This window comes from Catharus ustulatus, chromosome 26 (genome assembly GCF_009819885.2).
Source record: "Catharus ustulatus isolate bCatUst1 chromosome 26, bCatUst1.pri.v2, whole genome shotgun sequence".
Lineage (NCBI taxonomy): Eukaryota > Metazoa > Chordata > Aves > Passeriformes > Turdidae > Catharus > Catharus ustulatus.
Genome location: NC_046246.1, coordinates 3,532,112 through 3,550,107, shown reverse-complemented (window position 1 = coordinate 3,550,107; position 17,996 = coordinate 3,532,112). Strand labels below are relative to the sequence as shown.

Below are 17,996 nucleotides of genomic sequence, written 5' to 3'. Positions count from 1 at the left end.
CTGCTGTCCTGGATTTCCAATGTGTGTGCACCAGTCACCCCTCCCAGGACTGGGACCATTCCCTGCCAACACCTCTGTTGATCTCTCATTAGATTTCGACTGCAAACAAAATAGAACTGCAGAGCTGACAGGGGAAAAGGGGTTTTTATGAGGCACTGTGCAGTGGGTCCATGGGCAGCTCATAAACCTGGGCTGGCCTCGAAATCCCCTGCAAAACCCAAAGAGCTGCCACACACAGATCCCTCTGTGCTTGTTTTTTTTATCAGTTCTCTGTAGAAGAGTTTGGTTCACTCTGGGGGGCTGCACAGAACCCCAGTGAGGGCCTGGACAGTGACCCAACAAACAGAAGGATCTCTTATCCTGCCTTCCTTGCACTGTACTCTGAGATCACACAATCAAGAGCTATATTTAAGCACTTGAATAAACAAGCTCCACTCCTGAAAGATTCAGACATGCCTCGTGGGGTCCCTGTGTTTTGAATCTCAGGCTGATAAATTAAAAGCAAAAGAATCACTTATACAAATTAACTTCTTACCCCACTATGGAGCAAGCACAAAGCTGCTGTCACTTCAGATTTCAAACAGGCTTGAATTAAAGGGGGCTTGGCTTATTATTTCTTATTAAAGAGAAGCAGAGCAGTCACTTGGTGGCATGGCAAGCAGCTGGCTGCAGACAGATGTCTGAGAGCTCTTCCACGGATCCTGTCTGTGTCAGCCTGGCACGGGGCAGGATAACCACAGCAGCATGGCACTGAGTGCCAGGTTTATGATTTCCAGCTGTGGGAGAGGCCAGGGCAGAGCAGGGCAGACCTTGTGCTGCTCAGGCACCCACAGGGAGGTGGCAGAGCAGGGCTCCCAAGGGTCCCACACCCACAGGGAGGTGGCAGAGCAGGGCTCCAAAGGGTCCCACACCCACAGGGAGGTGGCAGAGCAGGGTTCTCAAGAGCCCCCATGAGCATCATGCAGCGTTTTGGCCTTGGTGCACCTTCCAAGGCTGCTCTTCCACATCAGAACTTCTGGCCAGAAGAAGTTCTGGAGCTCCAGAGTTCTGTGGCTCCTGCAGAGAAGGGCCTGGTGCTGTTTCCCATGGCAGGGGTGAGCAGCTGCTGCTGAAGAGCACCCCTGACCTGGGACATTCCAGTCCTGGGAGCTCTGGAATCCATAAAGGATCCATGGTGCAACCTCTCCCTCAGAGCATCACAGGACTGAGGCCATCCCAGATGGAGGGAGAGTGATCCCCATGGCCTGAGAGCGCTGTGGGGGCAGGACCCTGCTGATCCAGCCCTACACAGACCCAGCCCTACACAAAACCAGAACCACACGGACCCAGGCACATACAGACCCAGCCCTACATGGACCAGCCCTATTCAGAACCAGTCCCACATGGACCCAGTCCTACACAGACCCAGCCTCACACAGACCCAGCCCTACATGAACAAGCCCTACACAAAACCAGCCCCACACAGACCCAGCCTTACACAGACCCAGCCTTACACAGACCTAGCCCTACACAGACCCAGCCCTACACAAAACCAGTCCCACACAGACCCAGTCCTACACAGACCCAGCCCTACACAAAACCAGCCCCACATAAACTCAGCTCTACATAAACCCAGTTCCACACAGACCCAGCCCTACACAAAACCAACCCCACACAGACCCAGTTCCACACAGACCCAGCCCTACACAAGACCAGCCCCACACAGACCCAGTTCCACACAGACTCAGCTCTACACAAAACCAGACCCACACAGACCCAGCCCTACATAAACAAGCCCCACATAAACCCAGTCCCACATAGACCCAGCTCCACTCAGACCCAGCCCCACATGGACCCAGTCCTACACAAAACCAGTCCCACACAGACTCAGCCTTACACAGACCCAGCCCTACACAAAACCAGCCCCACTCAGACCCAGTCCCACATGGACCAGTTCTACACAGACCCAGTCCCACACAGATCCAACCCCACACAGACCCAGCCTTACAAGAACAAGCCCCACATAAACCCAGTCCCACACAGACCCAGCCTTACACAGACCCAGCCTTACACAGACCCAGCCTTACACAGACCCAGCTCCACGCTGCCCCTGTATCATTCCAGAAAATGCTTGGCACCTGCTGACAGGCAGAATCCTCCATCATGTGGGTCTGGCTGAGGAGCCAAACAATTGGGAGCTTATTACAGCCTCCCTTTTAATTAAGTGTCTCAAATAGGATGTAATTGCGATGTAATAGCACACACTATTGTACATTAGTTAAATACGAAGGGATTATTAAGAGTATGCTTTAAAGGCTTTCCAGTCTCAGATTGAGTAAACAGTTGCTAAATTTTGATAAATAACTTTCAAAATCTACATTAAATAAGCAGTTAAGTGTATTTAGGATACTCCCTTTTTCCCCCAGAATTGCTCCAGCCAGAGACTCCCGGGTTATAATCTCAGTATTTCACTGGTAATAGGGCTGTGCCTGCTCATATCTGTTTGTTTTGCCTCAAAGATCCTGCTGGGTGTGGCGAGCTCGGCTATTGAATCTGCAGGCTTTAAACCCTTCCCATTTCCACAGCCCAGAGGAGCTGGTGGTGTGCTCAGCCCTATTTTGCAAGTACAGAATTAAGGCACAGAAGAGCAAAGTCATTTGTTCAAAGCCATGCAGGGAGTCTGTAATAGAGCAGAAAAGGAGCCAGCAACAGATCAAAAAACATTTCTCTAAAAATAAAGCTTTGAAAAATCCATGAAGGAAATGTGGCTCCAACAAAATGCTCTGTTACGATCAAAAATGCAATTAGTCATTACCGACTTTGTTAATGAATGTGCAAATGTCCCATGACCCCCAAAACCTGACAAACATCTCCATCCATTTGCTGGTGTGCCCAGGGGATGCCAGCTGGGCTGACAGCAGTGGATGGGCACCACTGAGCCATCCCTGGGGACAGCTCTGGCATCTGCTGCACCAGGGAAGTCTGTCCAAAAAACCAGAGGTGTCATCACCCTGGAAGCCACGGCAAGGAATAATTTAGTGCTCCCTTAACCTCTGTAAGGCTAGATCTTGATTTTGATCTCAGATCTTGAGCTGCTCCCTGCAGGGAATGATGGAGCATCCCGAGGAGAGAGGGGTAAAAGCTGCTGTAAAAGTGGCACAGAGGGGGACAGGACACACCGGGGGGCACGGCCGAATTCAGCCTGGCTGACAGGGTGGGAGCAGGAGCAGCGATGGCTCTGGGCACAGGGACCCCTGAGTGATGCTGGAAAAGCCCCCGGGGGCTGGGACCTGCCCTGCCCTGGGTGTGCAGGGATGCTGAGCACGGACAGCCAGCCCTGGGCGATGGGAGCTGGCAGACAGGCCACTGAGCCCCTGCCCCAGCCAGGAGACTAAAACCTCGCTGAAATCTTGCCCTGCTCCCACCTTCTTGCCCACATCATCCTGCTCTCCCCCTGAGAAGCAGCCTGGACTGAAACGCTCCTTTCTGAAGTGTCACCTCCTCTGCTCCGCTCTGGTGAAAAGGTAACACTAATGAAGGAGCCGAGAAGTCGGAACTCTTCAAAGCAGGAGCTCTGAAAAATTAATGAGAAGCTGCAGAAGAACATAAATAATCCGTGCTCCCCATTAGAGGTAGTTAGCACCATTACAGTGATCCAGGGAAAACCTGCCCAGGCACCACCTTTCTCCTTTGGAATCACTGTCCTGTGGATTTTGTCAGCTGGAGTCAAAGGACAGTTAACCCTTTAACACCCAGGGTAGTTTGAAATAATTATTGTTAATATAAATCAAAAGTGACAGCATAACTGGTCACAGAAATGGATATATATAAACCAAAATGAAGTTGCATGGCCTCAGAGGAAAAATCATTAGCTCCCTGGTGGGTTTACAAGTAATTTGCCAGCAATAAAAATGCAAAAACACATTCTGGTGTGTAATGATCATAAATAATCCTTGGACAAGATTTCTTTCTAGGACTCACAAGTCCACTCCCTTAATGGCAAGTTTTATTACCCTGGTTTCTCTGTGTTCTGTTACAAAATGTTGCTGTCAGAACAATTTACGAATTACAGCCCTGTTGGTATCAGCTTCCATAATTCATATGGAAATGGGTTTCCCCACAATGCACAAAGAGTTGTGTAAGCACACAGAATGACCATAATAACACAGAATATAGAGACCACGTGCCTGGGCCAGCCCTAAATACTGATGGTCACCAGGCTTGGGGGAAACTTCCATTTAACTCATGTGCATGTGCTGGAGAGGTCAGCATGGGTGCTCAGTGTCACCAGTGCTGTCACCCAGGCTGGTGGCACCTCACAGGATCTTCAGGAAGCCAGGAACATGCTGAGGGTTCTGTTCCCAAGCACTGGGGATAAGCAAAAATCCCATCCAGCTGCTGAGGAAACTCTGCATTTTCTTTAAATTCAGCATTTTCTTAAAATACCAGGAAGTACAGCTTGTTCAGGATTTCAACTGTGTGCATCTCTTCCCTCCACTTTGAGACCTAGGGATGAGGAGAGGAGTTTAGAACCTGAGGTGGAAGCCACAGAGGGAGTGGCTGAGCCCCAGGGTGTGTTTAGGTGGGAGCCCAGGGCAGGTCACACCTGCCAGGTTCAGTCCTGAGGAAGGGACACAGGGTTTGGTGGTGGCTCCTTGTCCTGGTTTGGAGGACAGGTGTCTGCTAAGAAAGGCAGGAGTCTCTCTTTGAAATGGAGACTGTCCCTCCAAATTATTAGATTTTGAAATCAAGGGGTTCTCAGGCAAAGATATGGGAATAGGAATAACAGTTCTTTACTAGGGAAATTAAAATAGAAATACAGTGCTACAAAGAACAAACCCAACCCCTGCCAGAGTCAGAATCCAAGCTGACAGCCGTCAGTCAAGGCAGGGTGTTGGCAGCAGTCCCATCCCATGGTGGCTGCATCCTCCTGCAGTGACAGATGTGGCTCAGCTGGAGCAGTGCTCCTGTACAAGGTGCAGTTTCCTCCCAAGCTCCAGTGGTGATGTGGAGCAATCCCGTTTCCCTCTGGAGTCCAGTGGAGAAAGGGCTCCCTTAGTGTCCCAAACCCTCTGTTTTTATCTTGGTAAGAAATGTTGGGCTCTTCCCCCTGGCTGGAGCAACTCCCAGTGGGATGCAGTAATTTTATCAGTCCCACAGTGGGACTCAATGGGCCATGAGCAGGAAGGATGGGTTGTGAAAAGATAAAGAACACTGCCCCAGCTGGTTTATAAACCATGGCCATGAACAGGAGATATCCCATGAGATAAAGAACACTGCCCCAGCTGGTTTCAATGGATGCCCATTAGCAGAATATCTCCCACAGAGATCAGGATCACTGCCCCACCCTCAACAGATGGTGATAGAACAGATACCTTTTATCACACCCTGTGTTGTAACCCCAGACACTCATCCTTAAGGATGAGTTGTTTCTTCACACCAAGTGTGTGTGTGCGATCCTTGGAGTAAGAGAAAGAAGGAAAGGGAGTGAAAATTTTAGAAGTAAATGCAAATCCAAAGTGTAAAGAGGGGGATCTGCAGCTCAAGATGGATGTGCCACCGCTCTCCCTTCAGCTGGAGGAAATGGATCCAGCAACTGAAATTGCCACATTTCATAGATGAAGTTACACTGCAGAAAAGAAAATCACTCAAATAGAAACCACTGCATTAATGTCTAAGAAAATTAAGTAAAAATGGCTCTAACTATTTTACTTACTGATTCTTTATAAATGGATGGGCAGTCAGTTCCAAAGTCAGTTCTGGCTATTGGAATACACCACAGGGTAGAAGGTAACTGCTCTAAGAACTGAGAATTTCTTGTATTTAACACTTCATTTGTAAGTTAAACCTAAAGGGAATTTGGTAAACTGTGCAGGGACAAGCCCTACGTTTTACAAAATATTATTGGCTTCATCTAAGATTTTGCAACACCCATTCTGGACAGCCCTTTCACTGTGATGTAGATGAATAGGAAAGAAAACCACAGATCCTATTTCCATTCAAATATTAAGAGCCAAGCTGAGATGCCACCCTGAAGCAAAACATCCGGGGTCGCATTTTGAATTTTGTCCAAGCAAAGATGACAAAAACTACTTTTGCAGAAATAAAAAAATCTCAAGAAGAAAAGTGCATAAAATGAGGAAGCAAATGGTTTTCTTTCCCTATAAAGAAAGAGCAGGTCCTTAAGATTTTATAGAGCAGAGATTTAAAACAAGAACTTCCTTTTACAAGTCCCTGGTTCAGCTTAAAGTGGTAATGGCATTGCTGCTGTAACAAACATCCCTAGTGTTGGCACCTGGAGCTGCAGGAGCTGCTGGGCTCTGCAGAACTGTTTGGATGGGAGGGATTCAGAGGATTCTCCTGCAGCTTCTTTTCCCCTCCTCCCATCCTGGGACATTCTGGGGAGCTGCTGTCACAATGAGAAGCAGGACATGGCCATCAGCTCCTACTCCTGGGAACTCCACAGAGCTCTGCCACAGCACCAAGTTTCAGTCTCAGCTGACAGCTAAGTTCCCAGCTTTTGATGAGATGGTTCAAATCAGGAAAATCCTTTCTCTGTGCCAGATTGTTAAAACAGAAAGTTATAAAGGCAAAATCTTTTCCTGCACAGAAAGTACCTAACATGTGGCAATAGCAAAATTATTAGAGTTTCTGCCATCATAAGCCCACAAAATAAATTGCATTTGGAATGAAGCACATGGAACAGTGACCTTTGTATATATAATTTATCTTGACCTCTGAAAGTAATGGCATTTGTCTCCAATTCTACTGCTAATTGCAAATGCTGAATTCCGAATATTCACATGTGAGAGGGATTCATGGCTTGATTGTTTCAGAAATCTGAGTGCCCCTGAGAAGTTCCTCTCCCCATAGGAGCAGTGTTTGCTGAAGTTCCCAGACCTTTTCTCCAGTTTCCTGCCCAGCCCAAACTCCAGCAGCAAACTCCCAGACCGTGGGAGGCTGAGCCCAGGCTCCTCTTTCCCAGCTAAACCACCCATAAGCTCCAGACTTGGCAGCTGTGACTCCTCTTAATTCCTCCTACGGTTCCTTCCCAACTCAGGGAGGACAGACACATCATCTTCCACGCACCCCAGTCCTTGAGCTGCACAAGACCAAAGCACCACTCCAGAGATGGGGAACCACATCCCACCTGGGCTGAGCCCCTCTGTGGGCCTGGGCACGGCTCCAGAGCAGGGCAGAGATCCCAAAGCAGATTAAGGGCACTTACAGCAGCCAATAATGCAGCACAGAGCAGAGACCAGGGCACGAGTGACCTGAAGCATGATTTGCAGTGAATGTCTTTTCCTCTCATAAATAGGAGAGACACAGTGGGACGATTATCCTCCCAGATTTATCTCCTCAGCTCCGTGTATATCCTTCTGCGCTTAAAAATGTCTCACTGCCCTTTGCGTTATTGCATTGCCCTTTACATTCATAGCACATAAACCTCTCAAGTACCGTAAAACTTACAAGCTGTAATATAACGTCGGGGGTTTCTTTTACACATCATAAACAAAAGTCACTGCAAAAGGAGCAGAGGAAGGGAGACATTACTTGGCCTGACAACAGCACAGCGGGAAAATATATATACAAGTATACATATATACACTTAAAATCCCGAACTGGATTGATTATCTGGCGTTGATGGATCACCTGAATGTGTTACGTAGATAAGGAAATTGATTATTCAATGAATCACTGTCTGCACTAAGAATCCAGTGTTGAAAAAGAAAGGGGAAATATTATAAATCTGTCTCGCACAGGCAAAGAAAAAGCTTAAGCTTTTAAGGTTAATCATGATGTACCTCTTGCTGCACATATGATAAAAAAAATCTCATAGTGGAGTTCTGCAGTGCTGAAGGACTGGTGTCTGTCCCAAGGCTCTCTAGGAAGGGAACCTCCCTGGCGTGGCTCAGGGGCTGCTCCTGTGTGCCAGCAGTGGGCAGGGTGATCTGACAGAGCCCAGGAGTGACATCAGCCCCACCCCTGGAAGTGTCCAAGGCCAGGCTGGACAGGCTTGGAGCAGCCTGGGACAGTGGAAGGTGTCCGTGCCCATGGCAGGGGGGTGGAACGAGATGAGCTTTGATGTCCCTTCCAAACCAAACCATCCTGGGATTCTATGACACCCAGCCTTGTGTCCTCTGCTGAGCAGGTGCTGTAGATGTTTGTTCCATTCAGAACAAAATCCACCCTGTTCCCAACACAAAACTTCTGCTGCAGCCAGGAAAAATCCCCCTCAGCCCATGTGCCCAGGCAGGCACGGTGTCTCACAGGGGGTGGAATTTAAAATCACTGCGGTGACTTCCCTCAGAGAGCTCTGAATTCACTGCAAAACTAACCAACAAGTCTAACACTTCAGTCCCAATAGACAGCCGTAACTCAGCTAAATTTGTGGGTTATACCAGATTTTATTTACTGCTTCATCCTGGGAGAAAAGTGCGAGCTGACAGCCGTCTATTCATTAGAGTGGGGGGAGGCCGCCCACGGCAGTGCTGGTTCTCTCCCCATGCACTTCCACGTCTCTAATCGAGTTTGGAATCTGCAGCACCCTCCCTGTTATTTTGGGAATGCTGTGCATTCCTACTCACCTGGGAGCTGGTGAGTTCAGAGATCTGCTCACCTCCAAGTCCCCATGTGAGCAAAGGACATCTCCATGAGATGTCATTACCTGCTAAGGAGTGCCCAGTGGCCTCCTCATCCCAGTTCCTACTGGAGCCAGGAGCCACCATTTCCACCCAGCTGCTGCACTGATGCTCCTGAAGCTGCTGCTTGCAGGTGCCAAGGGTGAAATTGGAAGCTGTCTCAAAAGCCTGTGCAGCACTGAGTGCTCCAGTCCCAGGGGAGCTGGGTACCCCTTAGAGGGGATCCCCAGTGCTCAGCTTCCAGAGTGATTCCAAAGTGCAATAATTTATCTGAACTCTTACATAATTTTAAATCTTTGATTAGTGCCTTTGGTATTAGTTGGTCTGCTGAAAAACTTCTCCAAACGTACCACCCGTGCCTTTGGAAGCCCAAAGTCCTTCCTGCTGCTTTCCAGGTCACACTGCTGTGCTGAATGTCCCAGGCACAACGAGCTGATACAGAATGTGCCAATTGTTCCTTTACCAGCTCCCAATTCTGATTTTTATTCTCTGACTCTGACCCCACACAGGGGCGTGCTGCTTGTTGGCTGGGACACAGCAATAAAGCTGAAGTCTAACGAGGACTGGACCAAAGTATGAAATAATACAGACACTGTGTGGTGGCCAAGGCTGGTGTCTGCTTCCCTCTCTTCCTGGCAGTGCTGCAGAGCTGAGCAGTGTGGGGGAAGCTCAGAGCAGCGCTGGGGTTGCCTCTGACGCAGGGGTACCCCACGCTCTCTCAGCCGTTTGCAGCTGAACCACGCTTTCCTGATGATCTTCCCTGCCAGAAATAACAGAGCAGTCACATCCATATTTGTGTATCCGTGCTCGGTGTCTCACTGCAGATTTAAAGCACAAGGAGCCAGGTGATGCTGCCATGGTGGGAGTGTCACAGTGCAAACCTGAGCACTGGAGCTGTGGGTTCCCCGGGTGAGAGGAGGCACAAGGGGTTAACAAATACAACCACAAAGAAAAGCCGGTGCAGGAGCAAAGACAAAGCAATGAGTTGAGCTCTCCACCTTCTTTAAGAGCTCTGCTTGTGCTGAGGACCTGCATCTATTTTAGTCTTTATTACAGTGGGAAATAGCAGCACATCATCCCTGTTTTCACTGTTAAGAACACGAATCAATGCATCAATGCACGAACCCCCATCCCATTTGAATCCCCTCTGCATCGGCCCATGCTGTGACAATCCCTGCCTGGCAAACCAAGCTGGATTCTCTGAGGGGCACAGCACTTGAGTTCCACATCCATTCCCTCCAGCAGCTGCTGTAGAGCACTTTTATCCTCTCGTTCAGCCCTCGGCTCCTTTCAACATTTGCCTCTATCCCCCCCTCGCCCACGGTTCTGGTGCTTTCAACTCCCCTATCTGCTTTTCCCAGAGACTTCCACGCCCGTCCTCTGCTGTGCAAAGGGAAAAGCCGCCTTAAAGCTGCAGCAAAGAGAGGAAGGAGATGGCAAAAGCGGCACAACAACACTGGGTTCGGAGGCTTGATGCCGGCTGTGAGCACCGCTCCGGGTTTGACAGCGCTTCTCCTCCCCGGGATCCTCCAGCACCGCTGCCCTCCCGGCACGGGCAGAGCTGCGCGATCCCAGCGGGGCCGGGGCGGAGGAGGTGCGGGAGCGCGGCGGGGCACTGCCCTCTGCCGATGCGGGCCCAGCCGGGGGAGCTGGGCTGCTCAGGAGCGCTAGATCTCAGGTGATGTGTGTCTGGAACTGCTCCGTACCCAGCGCTTCATTCCCGGCGAGAATGGCACCCGGCTGTGCCGAGACACAGTGACTTTAGTGCTGCTCCTTGGTGCGGGCTTCGCAGGAGACCTTCTCACAAACCAGCCTGTGCTTGGGTTCATTAATGAAAATATCAGAGATTGAGAGATTGTGTTCATGGAGGGGGATTTGCACCTGCGGGTGATAAAACCAGACGTGACACTGCAGCACGAGACGGACCTGCCATGGCACAGGAGCGTGTGTCCCAGTGTGTGTCACTGTGTCCTTGTGTGTGTCTGTGTGTCCCAGGGTCTGTGTGTCCCCGTGTGTCCCAGTGTGTCCCGGGCTCTGTCAGTGTGTCCTGGGCTGTTGTCACTGTGTCCTGGTGTGTGTCTGTGTGTCCCGGAGTGTGTCACTGTGTCCCCGTGTGTCCCGGGCTCTGTCACTGTATCCCAGGGTGTGTCACTGTGTCTCTGTGTGTGACAATGTGTCCCAGGGTGTGTCACTGTGTCCTGGTGTGTGTCTGTGTGTCCCGGGCTCTGTCAGTGTGTCCTGGGCTCTGTCACTGTATCCCAGGGTGTGTCACTGTGTCCCGGGCTGTGTCACTGTGTCCCGGGCTGTGTCAGTGTGTCCCGGGCTCTGTCACTGTGTCCCAGGGTGTGTCACTGTGTCCCGGGCTCTGTCACTGTGTCCCAGGCGCTGTCACTGTGTCCCGGGCTCTGTCACTGTGTCCCAGGCTGTGTCACTGTGTCCCGGGCTGTGTCACTGTGTCCCAGGCTGTGTCACTGTGTCCCGGGCTCTGTCACTGTGTCCCAGGCTGTGTCACTCTGTCCCGGGCTCTGTCACTGTGTCCCAGGCTGTGTCACTGTGTCCCGGGCTGTGTCACTCTGTCCCAGGCTCTGTCACTGTGTCCCGGGCTCAGGTTATGTTCATCCTCCTCTCTCAGCTCCCAGCCAGGCTCCTTCACCCCTGAGCTGTGCCCAGCCCCTGCTGCCTCCAGCCCGAGCTCTGCCCCGAGGCAGCAGCCCAGCACCGAGCTGTCTGCTCTGGTGTCTCTCCTGCCTCGTGATAAATGAGAATCTATTCTTCTCTGCTATGTGGTTTGATCTTAATTTCCTGTATGAAGTTCTCAAGAGAATACCAAGATCAAATAATTAGACTATTCTTCGATAAAGAGTTAACATTGTTATTCAAATGTATTCAGAAGTCATTTACCACCAAACAATTTACACTGCCGCCCTCCTATCCTGCTGAAATTATCGGAATGTGTTATCTGACACACAAAACGTCTCATGACCTGAAATAACTTTATCAACCATTAAATGCTTGAGCAGTGGGTGCACGGTCACAGAAATACCCAAGAGAATGCAGAAGAAGCTACAAAGGCAGAAGTGATTTTAAAACACCCTGGTGCCATCCCCTGCCAGCCTCCCCAAAGAGCCCTGGCCCCTCTGGTCAGCAGGCACAAGCTGAGCAGAAAAACCCTCAAGCTGCCTTTCTGGGGACTCCCAGTCCAGCATTCATGTCCCCTATGGCTGTGCAGCTCCCAGCCCTTGAGCGCTGCCTTTTCAGCCTGGAAAAGCCTGTTTCTGCCTTTATTTTTAAAAATACAACTTCGTTTGCAGAGTGTGGGAAGGTGGTTTCAAAATAAAGTTCCTGACAGGCATAATAAGCCTCCAAAAAGCCAATCATACAGAGCAGGATAATTATCCACAGAATTTGTTTTCTATGTATTTGTATAAAATAATCAATGATATTTTTCTCACACAGACTCCAATTTGATTGTATTTTCCGTGTTACTTGCAAATCATACAAACAATCAATGCCCTGACCCCTTCTCTATGCAAACACCGCTTAGAGAGACACTACAAGAAATAAAACCCGATAAATTCCTCATGCAGGGTTGTTTGTTTAACAGCTTTGCTGGAGACTGATCCTGCTCACAGCGACTTCAGAGATACAGGAGCAGGACTGTCAGACATGCTTGAGTTGGGATTATTGCCACAAATATCAGCAGGAACAGAACCTTAGTGAAAAACTGGCACAGAAATGAGGACCCAGACACGGAGGTGATGCCTTTTAAAACGCAGCAAGGACGATGAGCCCAGTTCCCAGCACACTCCTCCTGAGAGGGGCACGCAGGGGTTGGGGTGACCCCCGGGCAGGGTGGGCTGGGACCCTGCCCTGTCCCCTTGCCCACAGAGGGGACAGGTGCCACATCAGCTGCACTCCTGGCAGGAGTGGGTTGCAATGATGGCAGCAGGGCAGCGTGCTCACAGTGTCACCTTCTCAGCAGCACCTGAGTGCAAACTCAGCCAGGAACCCCCAAATCCAGCTGCTGCTGCCTGCCCAGTGCCTGCTCTTCACAATTTACTGACCTCAACCCACCTACCCGCACGTGGGTCTCACCAACATCATCCCTCAAAACGATCACTCAGAGTCATTTCTGATGACACCTCAGCAAAGCAGGAGGCTGGAATGGATCTGCTGGAGCCACCAGTCCTGCCCGAGCTGCGCCACCCATCCCAGCCCTTTGTTAGGGATGGTGCCATCAGCTCTGCAAAATGGCATCAGGCTCTCGTCTGTCGCCTGGAAGGGTGCTGCTAAAACCATCGCTGTGAAAGGTTACACAAATGGGCTCTCTGCCGTGCCGTGAGCACCTCGCTCTGACTCCTTTCAGCTACGAGGGGCACGATATTGCAAACAGTCAGCTCTTGACGCCAGGTGTGATCTCCGGAGCTCAGCCGCAGTGAGGGCTGGCAGCAGCGCAGGGTCCCTCCCGGGGTGAGCGCGGGGCAGCTCCTCTCACCACCACCCTGCTCTGCCTCTCCAGAGCCACTCGGAGCTGAACTGAGCACTTGCAGCAGCTCCGGGTGGTGTTTTCTGATACGGCATTTTCAAATATTTAACAGATTGCGTAATAACCGAGCAGCTGTTGAATAAGATTCAGATAGAAACTCCTGCTTTGAAAAACCCATCCGGTAACAAGGCACAGATTTTCTTTGTACGGGTGCACGTATAGATTATGTTTAGATGTGTAGATTAAATATTTATATTTTACTGGTGAGAGAAAGAGCGCTTTTGGCTTTTCGTTCCCTTTCTTAAATATCTCTCCCTGTATTATTTCAGTAGTCAGCTTCACAGGGAAAAAAGAGAGCTTTGAGAAGTTACCTGCTCTCTCTCTCTCTGGTTTGATTTTCAGTGCTAAACCAATAGTTATTTAAGTGTTCTTCACTTCTTGGCATAACCTAATAATTAAAATAATTACTTGAAAGCCAGGGCAGCTTTGCACAAATTAATGCAGGGCAAGAAGCTGCAGTTTTCCAGTGGGCTAAAAAAGAGGTCACAAAATGATGCCAGTTTTAGCTGAGAGAGAAGGTAAACACAGATCTCCCTGCAGCCCCGATTAAAGCCTTTTTCTGATCTTTTAAATTTCTTCTTTTACTGATCAAGGAGGTGGCTCCATGAGGAGCTGACTGTTGAGGGATTTCTCAGCAGGTAAAGCGAGACCGTTCCTGTGGAAGGCACGGCAGTGCTGGCAGTGGCACAGCTGTGCTCCTGCAGCGGGCAATCTTCCTCCCTTCCTGCTCGACTGCCTCCATCCCTCCCTCCCTGCCTTTCTCCATCCCTCCCTTCCTCGCTCCATCCCTCCCTTCCTCCCTCCATCCCTCCCTTCCTGCCTTTCTCCATCCCTCCCTGCCTACCTGCCTTCCTCCATCCCTCCCTGTCTCCGTCTCTCCCTATATGTCTTCCTCCATCCCTCCCTCCCTGCCTGCCTCCATCCTTCTTTTCCTGCCTCCATCCCTCCCTGTTTCCATCCCTCCTTGCCTTCCTCCATCCCTTCCTGCTTCCATCCTTCCCTGCCTTCCTCCATCCCTCTTTACCTCCATCCCTCTTTGCCTGCCTCCATCCCTCTTTACCTCCATCCTTCTTTTCCTGCCTCCATCCCTCTTTGCCTGCCTCCCTGCCTTCCTCCATCCCTCCCTGCCTTCCTCCATCCCTCCCTGCCTTCCTCCATCCCTCCTTGCCTGCCTCCCTCCCTGCCTTGCTGGCTGCCCACCCTCCTGCCCGCTGAAGGGAAGCAGAGCTGCAGCAGACCCAAGTGCTTTCGTGGAGGGCTGGCAGCAGTGTCTGCATTGAAACCTCCTCTGTCCTTCTGTGCGATTGCTTTGAGCCTAGAAAATCCATTTTCAGGACAACTGAGGCACCGAGAGTCGAGACTAAACATTTCCACAGAGACCCTAGGGATACTCCTGAGCCTGAACATCCCCCATGAGCCAGGCGAGTATTCCCTGGAGTCTCAGCACCCGCCAGCCCCAGCGAGCATCTGCCACAGCTGCAGCTGCCCCCCGCCCGCCTCCTCGGAGCCACAGCCTGGCAGCAGCCGGCTCTGGTGGCTCTGGTGGCTCTGGTGGCTCTGGTGGCTCTGGTGGCTCTGGGCACCAAGAATCGGGCCCGCTGCTGCCAAGCCGAAAGCAGGAGGAGCAGGCAGCCCGGCAGCCCAGCTGCGACAGCTCCCCCGCACACGGTCACGGTCCCAAAGCGGATCTGAGCCCTGGGACCCGTGGGAGGAAACTCCGCCACGGCACTGCGGTGTTCTCGGTGGGGACAGGCTGGTGACAGACGGGGGGGAGCCCCCAGAGCAGGACGCCTCCTCCCCGCTCCTGCAGCGGGACTGGCGGAGCCCAGCGCGCCCTGTCAGCAGCAGCGGAGCGTTCCTGGGAGTGGGTTTGTGTGGCACAAAACATTTCCAGCTGTTCCAGGAGCAGGCTGAGCATACTAAACAGTTGGCTCTGGTGAAAGTTCAGCAGCCGCCAGGGCCCCGGGCCCTGAAGGCAGATCCATTAACCTTTTCCACCAATATTTCTGGCACTACAGTGTGCACGGGATAACATCTGCCTGGAGCGTCCCCATTCACACAAGTCTGGGCGACACCAGATGCTCACCATGCAGTAATCAAGTCCTTGTCCATGAGACGATCTGGGCCATGCAGTCACTCCGAGCTGTGCTGGAGGTGACAGTGTTTCACTCCAGAAAGCACCTGTCCCTCAGGACCAGCATTTTCCTTTTTCTGGCTTTCATATTGCTGCTGTGCAGTTGCACTGGCATAAGTAACATCCCTTTTTTTTTCCAGTAAAAAATTATTCACAAATCTATTCAGTTTTCACTGGTTTCTCTGAGTTAAAATCTGAACCCTCAAAAAGCAGGTAAACCCGTCCTTGTAATTTTTAGTGGGCAGACAGCAAATCCCTAGGAATGTGTACCAATGGCAAAGTGCATGGGATGTAACAGAAACCAGCGCCGTTCTTTACATGACATGATTAAAACAACTATCTCGTTTAATTAGAAAAAGAAAGATCGCAGACTCATTCCCAGGATGTTATCTGTGCAATTACTTTATGTAACATTATTAAAAATTAATTTTCCCCAGAACCTCCGCAATTTAATGAAACACGCCTGGTCCTCAGCAGCAGCTGCAGCGGAGCCAGTCCACTGGCATCCTCCAGGCAGCGGGACTCGGTGCCGCGGGCCCCCTCCGGGCTGTCTGTCCCTTGTTCTGGGCACATCCAGCCCTGGGTCAAAGCACCTCTGCACAGCACCCCATTGCCGCAGGCTCACCAGCCTTCCTGGCACCGGGTACCGCAGCCCTCCTCGTCACAAGCTCAGCATCCCCCCTCTCCGGGAGCTCGGCATTCCCCATCTCTGTGAGCAAAAATCCTCCTTCTCCAGGGAATCCACATCCCCCCTCTCTGGGTGCTCGGCATCCCCCGTCTTTGGGGGCTCCGCGTCCTCCCTCTCCAGAGGCAAAGCATTCGTCCTCTCGGAGAGCAAAGCGCTCCCCTTCTCCGGGGAATCAGCACCCCGCTCTCCAGAGGACAGCATTCTCCTGTCCTCTTCGCAAGGTGCCCAGCACCCCCATCGCACCTCGCCCGGGGCTGCTGCTCGCACCGAGAGCGCTGCCCGCTCCTTCTGGGACACAGCCCCCGCCTGGCACCTCCCGCCCGGCACCAGGCAGCGCGTCCCCAGCCCCGGCCAGGGCACCCTGCTCGGGGGAACCTCCGTCCCGGCATCGGACAGCGCATCCCGCAGCCCCGGGTACCGCATCCCCCTCCGCGGCCCCGGGCAGCGCCTTCTCCGCCCCGGCCCCGAAGTTCTCCCCGCCGGCGGCCCTTACCGATCCGGATGACATGCGGCATCCCGTGCGAGCTCTGTCCCCAGAAGCCGCCGACCAGGAGCGCTGCCCAGTATTCCCAGAGGACGCGGCGGAGCGCCGGCCAGAGATGGGGCATCGTTGGGGAGGGCGCGGGCCGTGGCGGCCCTACGGCCCCAGGGGCAGCGGGGACTCGGGCGGCTGCTGCCCGGGGCTCAGGCGGAGCGGCCGCTCGGCGCCGGGGCCGGGCGGCTCATGGCACATCTTAGAGCGGCCGCGCCGGCCCGTCCCGCGGCAGCCACAGCTCCGGCCGCTCCCTTCCGTGCCGAGCCGAGCCGAGCCGGGCCGTTCCGCTCCGGGCCGAGCCGTGCGGTGCCGGTGCCGGTCGGGCGGCACCTGCGGAGCCGGGGCTGCCGGTGCGCCCCAGGAACGGCTCTGTCCCCTCCTACCGCTGATGCGCGGCTCGCGCAAAGCCCCGGAGTGGAGCGTGCACACTCCGACACACTCACACCCCCCGACACACACCCCCGACACACAGCCCGGCACACTGACACGCCGTTGACACCCCGACACACAGCCCGGCACACTGACACGCCGCTGACACCCGACACACAGCCCGGCTCGCACCGGCACCCGCCCGCTCCCCCGGGGCGAGGGCAGCGCCGGCGGCGGGCGCGGGGCCAGGGCCACCCTCGGTGGGCACCGAGGGGCGGGGAGTGATGGCGAGGGGGTCCCGGGGGTCCCGGCAGGGCTGGATGTTCCTGTCCCCTCTGCACCGACGGACCCCAGCCCCGCAGATGGCGGGGTGCCCGGTGTCCCCCAAGCTCTCGGGGGTCCCCTATGACCCGGTGTCCCCCATCGGCAGGTGCCGGGAGAGGGGGGCAGGGGAATTTGGGGCTGGGGCCGAGCTCGGGGTCCCGGGGGCGGGCGGGGCCGGGGCCGGGGCCGCTGCAGCAGCGGTACCGCGGGGGTGCCCGGCCCGCGTTCCGCAGCTGGGAGTTTAATGACCTCGGTGACAGAGACAAAGGGCTGCCCATGCCGCGGACCGGGAGCTGCTTTGTCAACGTGCTGGGCCAGGCTAGGGCGAATTTCTTTTTTCCTCATTTAAATGATTTTATCTATTCCATCATTTCCAATCGTTCCCATTTGCCAGCTGTCTGCTAACTCCAGCCTGGAACAGCTGAAGAGCAAATCTTTAATTTTCTTACAAACATACTATTACTCTGTATCAGCTCATCTTTTTAATTTTCCTTGCCCGTCACCTTCCCCAGCAGCAAGCTGGGCGTGCTGTGAGAAATTCTGATCGCCGTCCTGCACTCTGCTCCAGAGACCCATCCCGGAGCAGCCTCCGGGTGTGTGGACTGCAGGAGGAACACTGCAAGTCATTCTTGATCTACAACTCAAAGAGAAGTTGCTGGGGGCAGAAGTTCTGGCAGCAGGCAGCGAGTACGGGGACCGCTGCAGAGCCGGGGACACGCGAGGGATTCCCTGCGTGCCCATTGCAGAGGTGTCTGAGCTCTGGCTGCTTCTACAGCAGC

General features: G+C 52.9%; 1 protein-coding gene across 1 annotated transcript in view; it reads right to left on the bottom strand.

The window, feature by feature from the left end:
- The window catches only part of GRIK3 (glutamate ionotropic receptor kainate type subunit 3), a 116,552-nt gene extending 99,881 nt beyond the window's left edge, over positions 1–16,671 (bottom strand). Inside the window, exon 1 of the mRNA XM_033080564.1 lies at positions 16,483–16,671. Within this exon, the coding sequence (XP_032936455.1) occupies positions 16,483–16,597 (115 nt within the window). The 5' untranslated portion in view covers positions 16,598–16,671. The remainder of the gene's footprint in view (positions 1–16,482) is intronic.
- Positions 16,672–17,996: the final 1,325 nt, after the last annotated feature.